Source organism: Ailuropoda melanoleuca, chromosome 6, assembly GCF_002007445.2.
Source record: "Ailuropoda melanoleuca isolate Jingjing chromosome 6, ASM200744v2, whole genome shotgun sequence".
NCBI lineage: Eukaryota > Metazoa > Chordata > Mammalia > Carnivora > Ursidae > Ailuropoda > Ailuropoda melanoleuca.
The window spans coordinates 66,725,029-66,739,748 of record NC_048223.1 but is presented as its reverse complement, the minus strand read 5'-3'; the positions used below and the strand labels follow the sequence as shown (position 1 = coordinate 66,739,748).

At 38.2% G+C, this 14,720-nt stretch overlaps 1 protein-coding gene across 1 annotated transcript in view; it reads right to left on the bottom strand.

Moving 5' to 3' along the window:
* The window catches only part of CABCOCO1 (ciliary associated calcium binding coiled-coil 1), a 116,767-nt gene extending 106,738 nt beyond the window's left edge, over positions 1-10,029 (bottom strand). The window contains exon 1 of the mRNA XM_034662570.1: positions 9,838-10,029. Within this exon, the coding sequence (XP_034518461.1) occupies positions 9,838-9,912 (75 nt within the window). The 5' untranslated portion in view covers positions 9,913-10,029. The remainder of the gene's footprint in view (positions 1-9,837) is intronic.
* Between the last annotated feature and the right edge of the window lie 4,691 nt (positions 10,030-14,720).

Sequence of the window (14,720 nt, the reverse complement as noted above, 5' to 3'; positions counted from 1 at the left end):
TTTCTCCCAGCAACAGTCTAAAACCACTGTGGGGTCTTGGAGAATGGGATGATCAGTCTTATGTGTGTGTTCCTAGCAAGGCACAAATAAATTATCATGGGGAATATTTTCTCTATGGAGACATGAGGAATAACCTCTGACATTTCCCTGGGTTCTTAGTCACCTAAAAACACTTTCTGATGGGAAGGAACAAGTGTCCCTTTTCTTTGGAGCTGAGTGATTCAGTCTGTTATGCTAGCTAGTAGCCTTAAGAAAAACTAAGAACTGAACCAGAGAGTCTTACAGTAAAAGTGAGAGTAAAGTTTCAGAGCCAGCTAAAGCAATTCAGAGCTTAGGGAATGAATAGGGAGTGAGAATAGGGAATGAGAACAGATCCCACATCAGTTCTCCCAGTTTTCCTTTTCCCCAGAGAATAGACCAGTTACACAGAGGAGCACAGAGACAGAAATTACATCAGCATTAAACCAACTCTGTTTCACAGAGGAGGAACTTATCAATCCCCAAATGTCAAATTGTGCTGTGCAGACTTAATTTTGGGGTACCATTGTTCCTCTGAGGGTCACTTCATAATCATCAAGATGATGCAGGCAACCCACATCTGAGGACCCAGAGTGGGTCCCACAGGACCAGACAAGTGGGTCCTTGGCTTCATACAGGATGGAAATCAAATGTGAGCCAAGATGAAGTAAGAGCAGAGTTTATCAGAAAACATAGAAAGAGCGGATACAGACGAAGCATCTGAAGACTCAGAAAGGAAAAGAGCGGGAGTCTCATCTTTGTTAGGGCATCTGGAATTTTTAAGGAGGACAGTGGTCTGGTTGTATGTGTCCTCTTAGGTATCCAGGAACTGATCAAATAAAAATGAGTCAATTTACGAACATTAAAAAATACCTACCTATTCATTGAGTTGGTGCTCAAGAGGAGGCAAAGACAAGAAAAAAAACTTGCTAGCCTCAATAACATCTAGTGGAAGGAACAAACCATGGGTGACTTTAAACAAGAAAATAAAATGATAAGTGAGTCATAATAAAGGGACAAGAATAGAGATAGGAGAAAGTAAGTCTATAGAGAGGAGGTACAGAAGTGGACCTGGTGAGATTGGGTAAGAATCATGCAATGAATCAGCAAAAGGACACTTGGGGAGTGGTTCTGTAAATATCAAGTAATTCACAGAGTGGTGCCTTGGGTACAAGTCAGGGACTAGTTGGACCTAAGTGGGAAGTGGGCATTGGGAACATGTTGTGAGAGATCTCAAATTTAAGAATTGAACAAATATTTACTGAGTGATTACTAAATGCAAGATACTGCACAAGAGGTCACACATATTTCAGACCCTTGGCTGGTCAAAGAAAATAGGCTTAAGAGTTTGTTCTTAATAGGGGCGCCTGGGTGGCACAGCGGTTAAGCANTGGGTACAAGTCAGGGACTAGTTGGACCTAAGTGGGAAGTGGGCATTGGGAACATGTTGTGAGAGATCTCAAATTTAAGAATTGAACAAATATTTACTGAGTGATTACTAAATGCAAGATACTGCACAAGAGGTCACACATATTTCAGACCCTTGGCTGGTCAAAGAAAATAGGCTTAAGAGTTTGTTCTTAATAATACAGGCAGTAAGGAACCCATGAAGTTTATTTTAGCAGTGAAATGACAAGATGAAACTGTCCTTTAAGGAAGGGTGATTTGTGGGAGGTTGAAGGAAAGAAAGGGGCAGAGAAAGGACACAGAGGAGAGTTCAATGAACATTTCTTTGAAACTGGTCAGGAATGAGGCATGGATGGGGCTGCACTGGGTTCCTAGCAGTGTGCATGAAAAGAAAGGGGTGAATGCAACATGTTATATCTGGGAGACTAAAAGTGGGAAGAATAAATAGTATAAGTACCTGAAATAGATGACTGAAAAAAGAGAAAGTGGTGATTCTCAGGGCCTCCAATAGCTGAGTCCTTTCTTTCAGAGTACAGTCTGTAAAAATCATATGTGGCACTCTCATTACGACAATAAAAATAGAAGCATTGGAAGATGATGCTCGTTTTAAGAAGACAACATAACAAGTTCAATTTCAGTGGTTGAGTTTAAGGTGGAATATGCATATCAAGGAAGAAGTGTTTAGAAGGTAATTAGAAATGCTAGACTCAGAAAGGTCCAGTTTAATAATGTTGGTTTAGGAGTTACTCCAAGTGTGAGAATGGATGAAAATGCCCAGAGCCAGCGCATGGGGAGAACAGCTGTGAATGGGGGATGGAAGAGGAGATTGAGAAGCAGAGGTAAGCAGCAGCAGTTCCACAAAAATCAAGAACTGTGAGATTTTGGGGGAGGGAGGGGACAAATGTTTCCAATTCAACAAATAGTTATTTATCCTTCCATGTGAATGGGTTCCAGTGAATAAGAAGAGCAACAAAATGTTTTGCTATAGCTAACAAGATCACGTTCCACATTTTCCTTATTTTTTTTCCAAGTGTAGAAAATTCTCAAAGCTAACATTTATTGGTAATAGTAATCTACTTAGTGTTTGTATTTAATATTAGGTCATTATATTTTTATTTTTAAAAATCGAATTTAGACATAAAATGTGCTACGTTATTAGCTATCTTTTTGTAACCTAGGGCTAGCAAAGTAACCTAACCTAGGTCATTCAATTAGTTTATAAACTCAATAAGAAAAAAATGTTTTAGTACTTAATAGAATACCTTGCACATACTAGGCACCCAAATACTTGTAAATTGAATTATATGCACTTAGTTTTTATATAAGATGGTATTTTAGTCCATAACATATGACTATATATTTGTTAAATGTTTGTTATGTTTTTTATTATTAGGNTGTTTTAGTACTTAATAGAATACCTTGCACATACTAGGCACCCAAATACTTGTAAATTGAATTATATGCACTCAGTTTTTATATAAGATGGTATTTTAGTCCATAACATATGACTATATATTTGTTAAATGTTTGTTGGTTATGTTTTTTATTATTAGCAGTAAAGTAAAATTATTCCTGTACTGTCAACTCCATTAGACTGTAAATTCCTCAGGGACAGTCACTCAATCTTTTACCTCTTTTTAGAATTCTGCAGATCCTAGTTATGTCAACATAGGTTGTTAATCGACTGTCTGAATTCATCTCTATCACCTGATGACATTATTAGATGATGGAGAATGATGAATAGTTGGACTTGGATTTGCAGGGCTCAGAGGGTTTGACTACTGATTAATTTTGTGACTTCTAGCAAGTCATTTGAACCTAAGTTGAATTCATGTTAAAAAATCATTTTGAAATGTTTTAATACACGAGATTGCTGTCATTATTAACAAAAATATGCATGGAAAGTGCATTGCACAGACATTCAGATCAATTTTATTTGATGTGAACATTTTCTGAATAAAGAAAATAGGTCACACAAGAACTGTATGAAAGGGAATACAATAATCTTAAACCTTTTGTACAACAGTAATTCTAGTTAAGATGCCTAAAATTAGTGCCTCATTTTTTACTAAAACTTGATAGTTTAAGATAATCATCTTGTAGGAGGGTTTGCCTCTGGTTTTTGTTTTGTTTTCTCTTGTCTTAAATTGAATTCCTGAATCTATTTTGAACTAGTGTTCTTTCTGGTTTGTTTATATACTGCCTTGCACTTGAAAGGACATAAGGTGGTAAAAAGTCTTTAATCTTTCAACACATATATTCTGACTTATAAAAATTAAAGATACAATACAAAATTCATGAAAAGGCCACTAAAAATGTGACATAATTTGGTTTTCTCTGTAAAATTCCATCTCTGACTAGAAAAATATGTAAGCTAAACTTCACTGTAACTCATTTTACTCCACCACCTGGTGGATTTTAGCAATCATTCCAAAAGCAATAAAATTGTAAGCCTAATATTATTTGCCAGATAATCTTTTCTCTGAATTTTTTCTCTTATTCACCTAAGCTTTCCACATTGTGTATGTCTTCCTTCTAGAATTTAAGCTTTTGGGGTATCATTCTATCCATCCCTGGTAGTATCTCAAAAGATTCTTAGTAAACGTTCTTTAAAAGAACGATAACACAGTTCATTAAAGATGACTAAGGGGTTTCACAGTCATAGAGAGCATAGACTAGTCTACAATTTCCACACTTAGAAAGGCTCTCTTCAAGCATGCAAATAAATGAACTAAGGAGCAGGACTGTGTTGAGCCATGTCAGAGCCTGAGGCAAAAGGAAAAATCAGGACTACTGATTCTGTCTTTATTTAAAATTTTGATCCATTATGAGCTTTTTGTATTAACTTTCAATTAAAAAAAAATGCCTTCAACTGATGTTTATCTTGACTACCGAATTTCTGGCATCCCTTAAATTTTATGCCCAAGGAGACTTCCTTACTTGCCTCACTACAGTCCGGGCCATGCTAAAGAGCCAATTTAAGAAAAAGAAAAATATTTTTTAAAAAAGTAACAGATTAAAGAAGGATATGTGAAAACGAGAACTAGTTCTTTAAAGTAATGAATGAAACAGGCAAAAATATTTAGCAAATGCAATTAAAAGAAAAAATAAACATATGCCACATTCTGTAGAGATACATTTGAAAATTACAAGACAACGTAAAAGTCATCAAATTTGAACAAGGGTAAGAAAGAGAACGGGACTGACCAAACATAAACCAAACTGGAAGTCTACTTTTTAAAAAGTCACCATGCCCAGATAGTTGTACACTTGAAGTTCTACCTAACAATGAAGAACACATAAATTCTGTTAGTGTAATAATTACAGACTGTAGACAATTCATTTTTAAGAAGCCGGCAGAGTCTATACACAAAAACCTAAACTAGCACAAAATGGAAATTATAAACCAAGTCATTCATGAATTCAGATGTAAAAATTTGAATTAAAATATTATCTTAGAAAGTTGAATCCAACAATGTACTAAAAGAAAAAGAAGCTATCATTATGACCAAATAAGGTTAATTTCATAAATGCAAGGATGGATCATCAACAACAACATACTTTTTATGTCAAATTAAATGCTAAAAAAATGATACAATAATGAAATAATAAGCAGGCATTTGCTAGAATTCAGCAGCGAAACTCTTAGTAAAATATGAATAGAAAAAAAAATAGCTTAAACACAAAAAAGATTATTTGCCAAAACATCAGATTGAATGGTGAAGAACTGAAGTCATTCTCATGAAACCAGAAACTAAAAAGGGATTCTGGCTAGTAACATTATTGTAATTCAACACTCTATAGAGATTCCAACTAATATAATAAGAAAACTAAATATGTGGCTTAAATATTAAAAATGAAGAAATAAAGAAATCTTTATTTGAAGATTACATGGTTGCATACCTAAGACACCTGACATTGTACTAACATGGTTTCAGTTAATAAGAAATTTGATAAGATGGTTACATAACACAAATATATGAAGGCTAACTGCTTTTCTCTATATTAGAAACGAATTAGAAATGGAAATGGCAGAAACTGGATTAAACTATACTTGGTTATAAATATAATAAGAAAGATATAGGGCCTACAGAAATTAAAAACTTTATCAAAAGTTTAATAAAAAACTTAATAAAGGAGATTTATTGGAAACCTTCAAATTAAAAAAAATTAAATCCTTCCCACATTATAAATGTAATGTGATGACAATTTTAAATCTCAACTGTATCATTCTGGCACTTTGTAAAATAATTTTTAAAAATTCTTATGGAAGAATACATATATTTTCTAAAAGAAAAATAGTGAGAGGAACCTTTCCAAATTAGATATTAAAGCTAAATATAAACTAGTATGGCATTGACATAAGAATAGGCAAACTGGTCAGTGAAAAGAACAGGATATTCAAAAATATATTTGTAATAATACATACAAATTTTCGGAAATTAAAAAATACATATACATGTATACATACATATAAATTTATATGCGTGTGTATATATATGTGTGTGTGTGTGTATATATATAAATGTTTGTAGTCTCTCTTCTGTTCCACTATTCTGCCTATCCTTGTGTTCATTCACATGTATATATACATAATGTTATAGTGGCAGTCAGTCCATTCTCAATGGGAAGAGAGAGGACAGTTTATTTAGTAAATGAAGCTGTCATAACTGATAGTTCATGTCTAGAAGAAAATAAAATTAGATCCTCATTTCAAATATACCAAATATATCAATCAAAATTAATTTTAGCCATGTTAAAGACCTAATTTTAGTAAAATAATACTTTAAATATTAGAAAAAGAGTAAAGATTACTTGCATAATCTGAAAGGGAGGCTGAAGAGAGGAGAAGCAGGACTTTTAAAGTAAGACAGGAAACCCTAAGACCACTAGTAAAAAGAAAGACAAGGCTAAATTTTTGTCAAATTCTCCACACCCACAGCCACTACTTTCAGAGGCTCTAAATGTTTTATAAATACTACTACTGTATATTAACATTTCGAGGAATATTAGTACTGTCTTCTCAACAATATTTTAAGTAACTCTTTTGGCATCCTCCCCGTGGTCCTACTCAGGTTTTCCTACAGTATGTGCTAAAAATGGCTTCAATAAATATCTCTTGAGTGACATAGAAATTGCAGGACCCTGATCAGCTTGCTGCTCAAGTTGAGCCCCAAGTGTTTCTCTCCAACCAGTTGATGATGGGGTGGAACCTGTTTTCAAGGTCTGTAGGGAGATCACCTAACGTAGAGAGAATTGTCTGTGAACTCCTCCTGGACACGCTGAAGATCTCCAAGGCAAGACACCATCCTTCCACTCAAGATTATGTAAGTGTCCTCTTATCCTGATAAAGTCTCAAGGGTACTGAGACATGGTGACTTTTTAAATGTTGTCTATTACGGAATATAGTAACACTTAGAAACATTATTCAGAAGAAGCAACTGGGCAACAATCATTTACATTTTCTTTAAGGTCTCTGATGTGAGTTGAAGTATAGTCCTTTCATGTATGCTACTTAAATGATATTTCCCAAATAATATTTTTTAAGACACTAAGGAAGTCAGTTTAAGAACCAACTACTGATAAAAGACTGATGATTAAATTCGAAGTATTCATTTATAAATTCATTTACAATTTAATTTATAAACATTTATAAATTCCTATCATTTACAGATCTATACATAGCAAATATTTTCAGATTTTTGTCATTTTTGTCTGGTCTTATGCATTTTATTTTTAAAGATTTTATCCATTTATTTGACTGCAAGAGAGACAGCCAGAGAGAGAGGGAACACAAGCTGGGGGAGTGGGAGAGGAAGAAGCAGGCTCCCAGTGGAGCAGGGAGCCCAATGTGGGGCTCGATCCCAGGACCCTGAGATCACACTCTGAGCCTGAGCTGAAAGCAGATGCTTAACGACTGAGCCACCCAGGCGACCCTGGTCTTATGCATTTTTATACAGATATCTCCCAAATATTGAGTCTTACCTCTTAGAGGGAGGCATTAACTCCCATGTTACTAAAGAAACTGGAATGTTAAATTCAGAAAGTTGGCAAAAAGAGTTTCTGCAATGCTACAGAAAAAAAAAAAAATCTTCCTGGACCTGCATCTCATGTCTGCTTGTTTACAGTTTCTCAATAGATTTTGGTCTATGATAACGATCTTTCCTGGCATACATCAGACCACCTGTGATTTTAACTAGTTATATTTTATTGAGTGCCTACTAAGTGATTGGAATAATTGGTTGTTTTTGTTCTAGGTACTGGCAACAAATAAGTCTGGAAACCTCAGACTACTGGAAGCTTATGCTTTATTTCTGATTGACTTGGCAAGAAAAAAAAATATTTTACTACTGCTTGGCTAGGATGACTAGATGGTCTACTGGCTGAGTCAATTTGGAAACAGAATTTATTAGAAATGACACCATAAGGGACTAGGTCTTGGGGGATCAACTCTGGAAAGAATCTGACCTGAGAAGAACATTTCAGTATCTAACTGAAAATCAGTAGCCTTGGGAACGTAGATTCTGAGAGAGGGGTCTTTGCCATCTTTTCCATGTAACTCCTAAAACACATTGTGGGCACCAATGGGCAGCCAGCAGGCCTGATGACTCTAATGAATGCAGGCTCTAGAGATCCACTGGCTTCTCTGCGACCTACAGGAATTCTGCTTTCATTAGAATGGAAAATGGTGTTTTTACCACGGTGTATCAGCCTGTTCATCTCAGTACAGGCTAAGTGAGTACAGCTCAGTGAGTCCAAATTCCATCTTGATTTCTTCAGTTTGTTACTAACTAAAATACTGAGCATTTTCTGAATTGCTTGTTACAGGGAATACCTGCTCCTCCAAGAAGTTAACAAATGTGCCCACTGACAGTGCTGTGGCAGATAATCACCTAAGGTCTGTAACTAACTCAATTCCTCTGACCCATCCAAAAAACAAAAGTGATTTTCTTTTCCCCTGGGACATGGCACTTCTTTGCATCTTAAAAAAAAAAAAAAATTATGAGGGTATTTGTTTTTCTTTTCTTCCTTGTTTGTTTTTTTTGTGTTTTTTTTTTGAAGTGCAAATTCACTAGCCCCAAATTATCAGAGTCATCTTGGAAAGGACATATCTATATCTACATGGATAAGTAAATATGTGCAAATGTACACTGACAATTGAGCATTTTCATAAGTATGTTTTTGTATATTTTTAAATAACATGACTTAATTGGGAAATTTTCTCTGCCACTTTTGAAATTTGTATTACTTACATTAGAGATCACAAGGGAATAACTAGCTTAGTAACCAGTTTATCACATTAAAATGTATTTTTAATGTATGCTAATTTCAAAAGGCTCATAGGACAGTCAGCATGCTTTCGCGGTCTGCAGTATTGGGAAGAATCTCGATTGGGAACGACTTGTATATACATCTCTGCGGCAAGGCAATAGATAATTGGCTGTGTGTTTCTACATTTAGAAAACAGCAGCTAATACTTAGATTCTGCACCCAAAAAATGTTATTTAGACTAATAAAGGAGTTGAGCAAAGCAATGTTAATTATAACATCATTATTCACCTCCAGTCTTAAAAAAAAAACTGAAGGNTGTTCAGTGATTTTTCCTTCTCAAGTGTTACCTCAGTGAACGGCCTGGTGGCTCAGTTGGTTGAGCCTCTGACTCTTGGTTTCAGTGCAGGTCAGGATCTCAGGGTCATGAGATCTAGCCCCACATCAGGTGTGGAATCTGCTTGAGATTGCCTGAGATTCTTTCCCCCCCCCCCCCCCCCCCGTGCCATACAGGAAACCACTCGGGCCCAAGAAAGTTAAATAACTTTCCTAAAGACAAAGTGACAGTGAGCAACTAAGCCATAACCATAAGGTCGATTTTCCTGGGCCCTTCCTTTGTCCTGTCATGTATCTCTGTATTTAGAGAAGTGGTAAAAGAATCAGGGTGACACCAAGCCCTGGCCTTCAAATATTGATCAATCTACTAACAATGAAGAGTTATTATTCCACGACACCTTTGAGCAATATAGGAACTATGATCACTGCAAAAGTATTAGTAGCACCTTCCAAAAGGGACTGGCCCATTTCAGATTCCAAAACCCCCTTTCGAGTGCAAAGAATCCGAGAGAAGCACGGACTTTGTGAGGTCGCTGGGACCTGGAACCGACCAAGAAGGAATTTCTAGTTTCTACTGAGGGCACCTCGCGCGGCGCGCCGGGGCGGGGGCGCGGCCGGCGACAGGGCTCGGGGAGCGCGGAACCCTGCCTCAGCGACCCCCGCCCGCCTCTCGGACCCCGACGTCGCTCCGGACCGCGCTCCCAACGCGGGCGCGGGGCGCCTCCCTGGCGACGGGCTTCAGCCGCGGGCACCGTGGGCCTGGGGCGGGCGCTCGAGGGTGTCGGGTGCCGGGAAGGGGCGGCGTACCTCCGACTCGGGCGTGGTTCCCGCCGGGGTCGTCGCCGCGGGGGTCGTCCCCCCGGGAGTGGTCCCCACAGACATCGTCAGGATCTCGCCCCGGAGGTGCGGCCCTTCGTCGCCTAGGCAACCGGGGCGGGGCCGGGGGCGCGAGTCTGGGGAACGGATCCCTCCGCGAAGAAGCTTCCGGGTCGGCCCTTGGGCCCCTCCGGGAGAGGGCAGGGGCTGGACTGGGACAGGGACCGCGGCGGGGCTGCTCCGCGGGCATGACCCCCGCAGCGGGGCTTTGAATCATCCGGTAGAGACAGACTTGTTCCTTTTAGTAAGAATGAAAGCAAGAAGGGAAAAAAGGCAATTTAAATAACGGCAATTTAAATGAATTAGTATGTGGGGAAGTGTCTAATGCTAACACAGCAAGTTCTCAGTAAATATTAAAGTGAGATATTCTTGGAACTTGATCACTGGTTTTTTAATATTAAGGCGTTACTGTAATTTTAAAGCGATATGATAGTGTCATGTTTAGAAGAAAAAAGTGTCCCCTTCGAGATACCTACTGAAAGATTTAGTGATGATGAAGTGATGAAGTTTGCATTTACTCCAAAATAATGAGGGGAGGGGCTTGGATCATTGAGTGGAGTTAGGGTAGGTGAATCAAAATTGGGTACGTGGAGGGAGCAGGGTCATTACACTCTTATTTTAGATACATTTGAAATTTTCCATAATAAAGCATTTAAAAATAATATATCTAGTGGCTGTATTAGTATTCTTCTCTGGATGACAACACCCGCTTTGAAAATTCACCTTGTATTTACCTGCGTGGGGGTTGCTATGCAGAAAGTTTACTGTAAAAATCAGACTTTATGTAAGTGCTTCGGTTTCCTCATCTGTAAACTGTAATGGTAACAGCGCCTGCCTCATAGCATCGAGGATTTAACATGTGAATATAGGAGGATTTTACATGTGAGGATTTAACGTGTTAATATATGAGAATGTATAGAACAGTGTGTGGCACCTATAAGTGTTAGATGTTATTAGGATTAGTATTAGTTTGTATTATGCTTCTCCTGACATTAATCCACCCTGTACATAGCTGCCAGGATAATATTTCATCGTGGACCTCTTATATTTGTCTAAAGCCTTTCAGGTCAAATTGAACACTTTAGCTTTACATAGCCTCGTGATAATTGTGCCCGATTGCCTCGCAGTTCAATTATGCACACAATTTCTACTGTCATCTTATGTTCATGCATTCTCCTGTTTTGTGTATGTTTGGTCAATGTTTCAAGTGGATTGTAGTATCCTTTCCTTGATACCTTCACTCTTAAAGAAGCTGGTTTAGTTCCTAATACAGTGCAGTCATTCAACAATGTGTTTATGACTTCCAACCCCATTTAAAAAGAACTGCATTAGAACTTCCTCAATTAGTGAAAATATAGTCAATTTATAGCGAATGCCAAAGTTAAGACAAGAGCTACCACCTCACAAACTCATTACAATGCTTAATGATTTGATTGTTTCCTTCTGATAGCTACTTCAAAGAAATTGAAAATAACAAGTCACCTTCTGCTAGGTGACAGCTCTCCTCATTCTTTAAATTTAGCATTTGGTAAAGTGCTAAAGCATTGATCTCTCTAAACTGCAGTTCTAGTTTCCTCAAAGTTCTGATGTATTTTTCAGACCTTTAATTGTCCTGCTCTTTCTTTAACAGTTTTTAGGTTTTCTGCGCCCCTTTTTTGGACTAGATGGGTACTCCAGTAAAGATGGAATCAATTTTCACAGTGATGGGAGAGTTGCCTCAGAGAGGGGAGAATTGTTTTGTAGGAATTCCAGTTTTGTTGTATTTAATGGTGTCATTTATTGGAGAAGTCATTTTCGAGGAGGTAATTTAATTTTATGGGACACAAAATTTTTTGCCCAGTAAGGAGTGGTGTTGAAAGCCCATTAGCCTGAAGGTTACTTTTAATTTGCACAAGTGGAAGCTGATTTTAGCCTCCCACTTCTTTTGTAGGGAGGTGCCAACAAGGAAGAGAAATCTCAGTAGGTGATGTGCTTTCTTACACGGAGAGGTCAGTTAAGTCTTCCTTCTCAGGTCTCTTTTGAAGATAAAGGCTTCTAACCAAAGGCTGTAACATTCCATTTTTTATCTTATTGTTGTAGGATGGAAGAGAAAAGGAAACATATGGGTCTTGTAGTTTACAATTATTGTTTGAAAAGACCTTTGACTTTTACCACATCACAGAGAAATATGGGATAGCTCGATACTGTTATTTTGATCCATTGGATTGACCCCTGTGCTCATGAAAGTACTTCCATCCATATACCTGTACACCTGTGCTTTTTACAAATAGAATCAGATTTTCTGGAAGAGAGGCCTTTTCACAATTCTGCCAATTCAAGGATTGGATGTTTAAAGTAAACCCTACTTGTAAATATCTGAGAAACATTTAGGAAAGAACTAGACAATGCTATGATGGATGTTGTCAGTCTAGTACGGCAATAGATGGCATGAGCTCGGACAGTGAGATGTCAGCTCACTCCTTAGGGGAGGGAAACATTTCCTGGTGCCTGTGTTACTGGCTCCTTTTAAGTATGAATGAAGTTCCTTAACAACAAATGACATAATGTCACTAATGCGATTAATGACATACTAGTAGTTCAAACAATGTAATTCCTGAGGTCTTCAAACTTTTAACACTCATGATGATCTTAAGTGGATCAAGCTGGAAAAATTCCAGTTTGGTCTTTAAGCGGTTCTGAGGCACCACAACGTTGTGCAGATGGAATGCAGATAATACGTTGTACCTTAGCCTTGAAATGCGTTAAAATTGTTAGATGTAGAAAGAAAAAAAATATATAAAAAACATTTAATTTTTGAGTAATTGCCTTCATTCTCTGTTACATGTTTAATTTTAGCCAAGAAAGTATTCCAATAACTAATCAATTCTAAAATCTATTCCGTTTTCTTAGCCTTTACCTAATCCTCAAATCTGGCCGCCTTATTTCAATCAAGTGCCTTAATCTGTTCAAGTCATATGTGAGAACATTTTAAAGCCTAATAAAACATGTTTAGGAGATGGCATAGTAAACCTATTGTAGTAGTTTTAAGTAATTCTAAGCCTGACTATGGAGGCTTTTACTGAAAAATAGATTTTCAGTAAATAGTTGGTGCAATTTTGACATTGTTCGTTACTTGCAGCTGGTCTTCAGAACTCTATACTCTCCATCATGGATTTATCTGCTATTCTCTCTTTCTCCAGTTACTCCCTTTACAGTGGATCCTTATGCTCTTCAAATGAAAACTCCAAGTCTCTTTCCCTAATCAGAAAATACTCTCTTTTCCTAATCCAGAGACCACTCTAAGACAGTTTTATGACTTGTTCTTTTTCTTCCTGGTCAATTTATTGGAAAAGTGCGATCTTACTCCTCATCTCTCTTTAAACCACTCTATGCCCTTACTTCCTTTGCTCTCCTCAAGCCGTACCCCCTCAAGAGCTGCCACTAGGCTCTCTTTTCCTTGGTGTGTGGACATTCTCTGTTTACCCTTCATATCCACTCTTTTCCTTCTCCACTCAGCCTCGTGACCTGGAAGTTTGACCATTATGGACTCCAACAGCTGGATTTACCACATTCCTTGCCTTCTGACTTGTGGTTCATTTTGGCCAATGGAAACACCAGCAGGAGTTCGGAAGGGGGAAGAGCGAGGTGAAGGTCATTTATTCTCCCTTGTTTCTTCCCTGCAGGATAGTAGGCTGGAAGTACTAGGTTTCTACACCAAAGGCCTCAAGGCCATAGCCCATCCCTGAGCTTCTCCAGAGCTATAGCTCTCTCGGGGTTTTGGTAACCCTCTCCCCTTTCCCCTTCAGGCCTAGGAGCGGTAATGCTTCCCCCCTGCTGTAGCCCCAGGATGGCTCCCCATCCCTTGCTGGTTTCCCTTATGTCTGCCCACATGTTTATAAATAGCTCCTCTACTATATTTTCCTCAGTTCCCACCTTTTGCCATCTGTTTCCTGCTGGTATCTTGACTGATATCAGCAAAAATTAACTCCAGAACATTTAACACAAAAGACTAAGCCTGCTTGCTTAACACTACTGTTGTCCACCATTTAGCTGTTTTGCAATGAGCAATATCATCTAGAAGAAATCTTGAACAATTATGTAGGTAGGGCCACATCCCACCCTCCCTCATTCTCTACCTGGAGAAGCTGCGCCCAAGTTCCACTACCCTCAGGATTGACGGCAAGGAGGGGAGTACTGTAGCTACTCTTGGGACCTGTGTCATCCATGTCCTAAGCAGCTGCCTGTCTCACACAGCTCATATAAATTCCTGGCTCCCCACATTCTAACCTTTGTACGCCTAGCAGCCTATAGAGTCCCCTTATTGACAAAACTTCTTTAAAATGTGTCCTATAAAAACACAAAATAGCAGATCACCTGGGCCTCGGCCCAGGTCCTGCTCTCTCCATGAATGATGGGAAGTGTGGGGGAGGAGCAATGCCTTCTCTTCATGCCGATCCTGGCCCTGAAGGTTTGACCTTTCCCAATAAAACCTCCCATGCCATGTGGTATGGAATGCATCTGGAAACCAGGAGGGTCACAACGGCAGGGGAGTGGCTTGTGAGAATGCATGTGGTTCACAGCTTCACTTGTCCCAGCACATTTAGATTTATAATCTGTATTTGCACACAAGTCCTACTAATTATTTTCATTTACAATTGTTCCTTATTTAAGTATTTACGTTAAGAGGTTCATCATTCCTTTTATGCTTCGGTGAACTACTTTTGAATCGTTGATTCATATTTGTGGACTGGTAATTTAATGCCAAAAACCAAGTTAAACCTAGGCAATGGCATACATATTAGGTGAAATGCTTCAGCTGATGAAAACTGGACTAG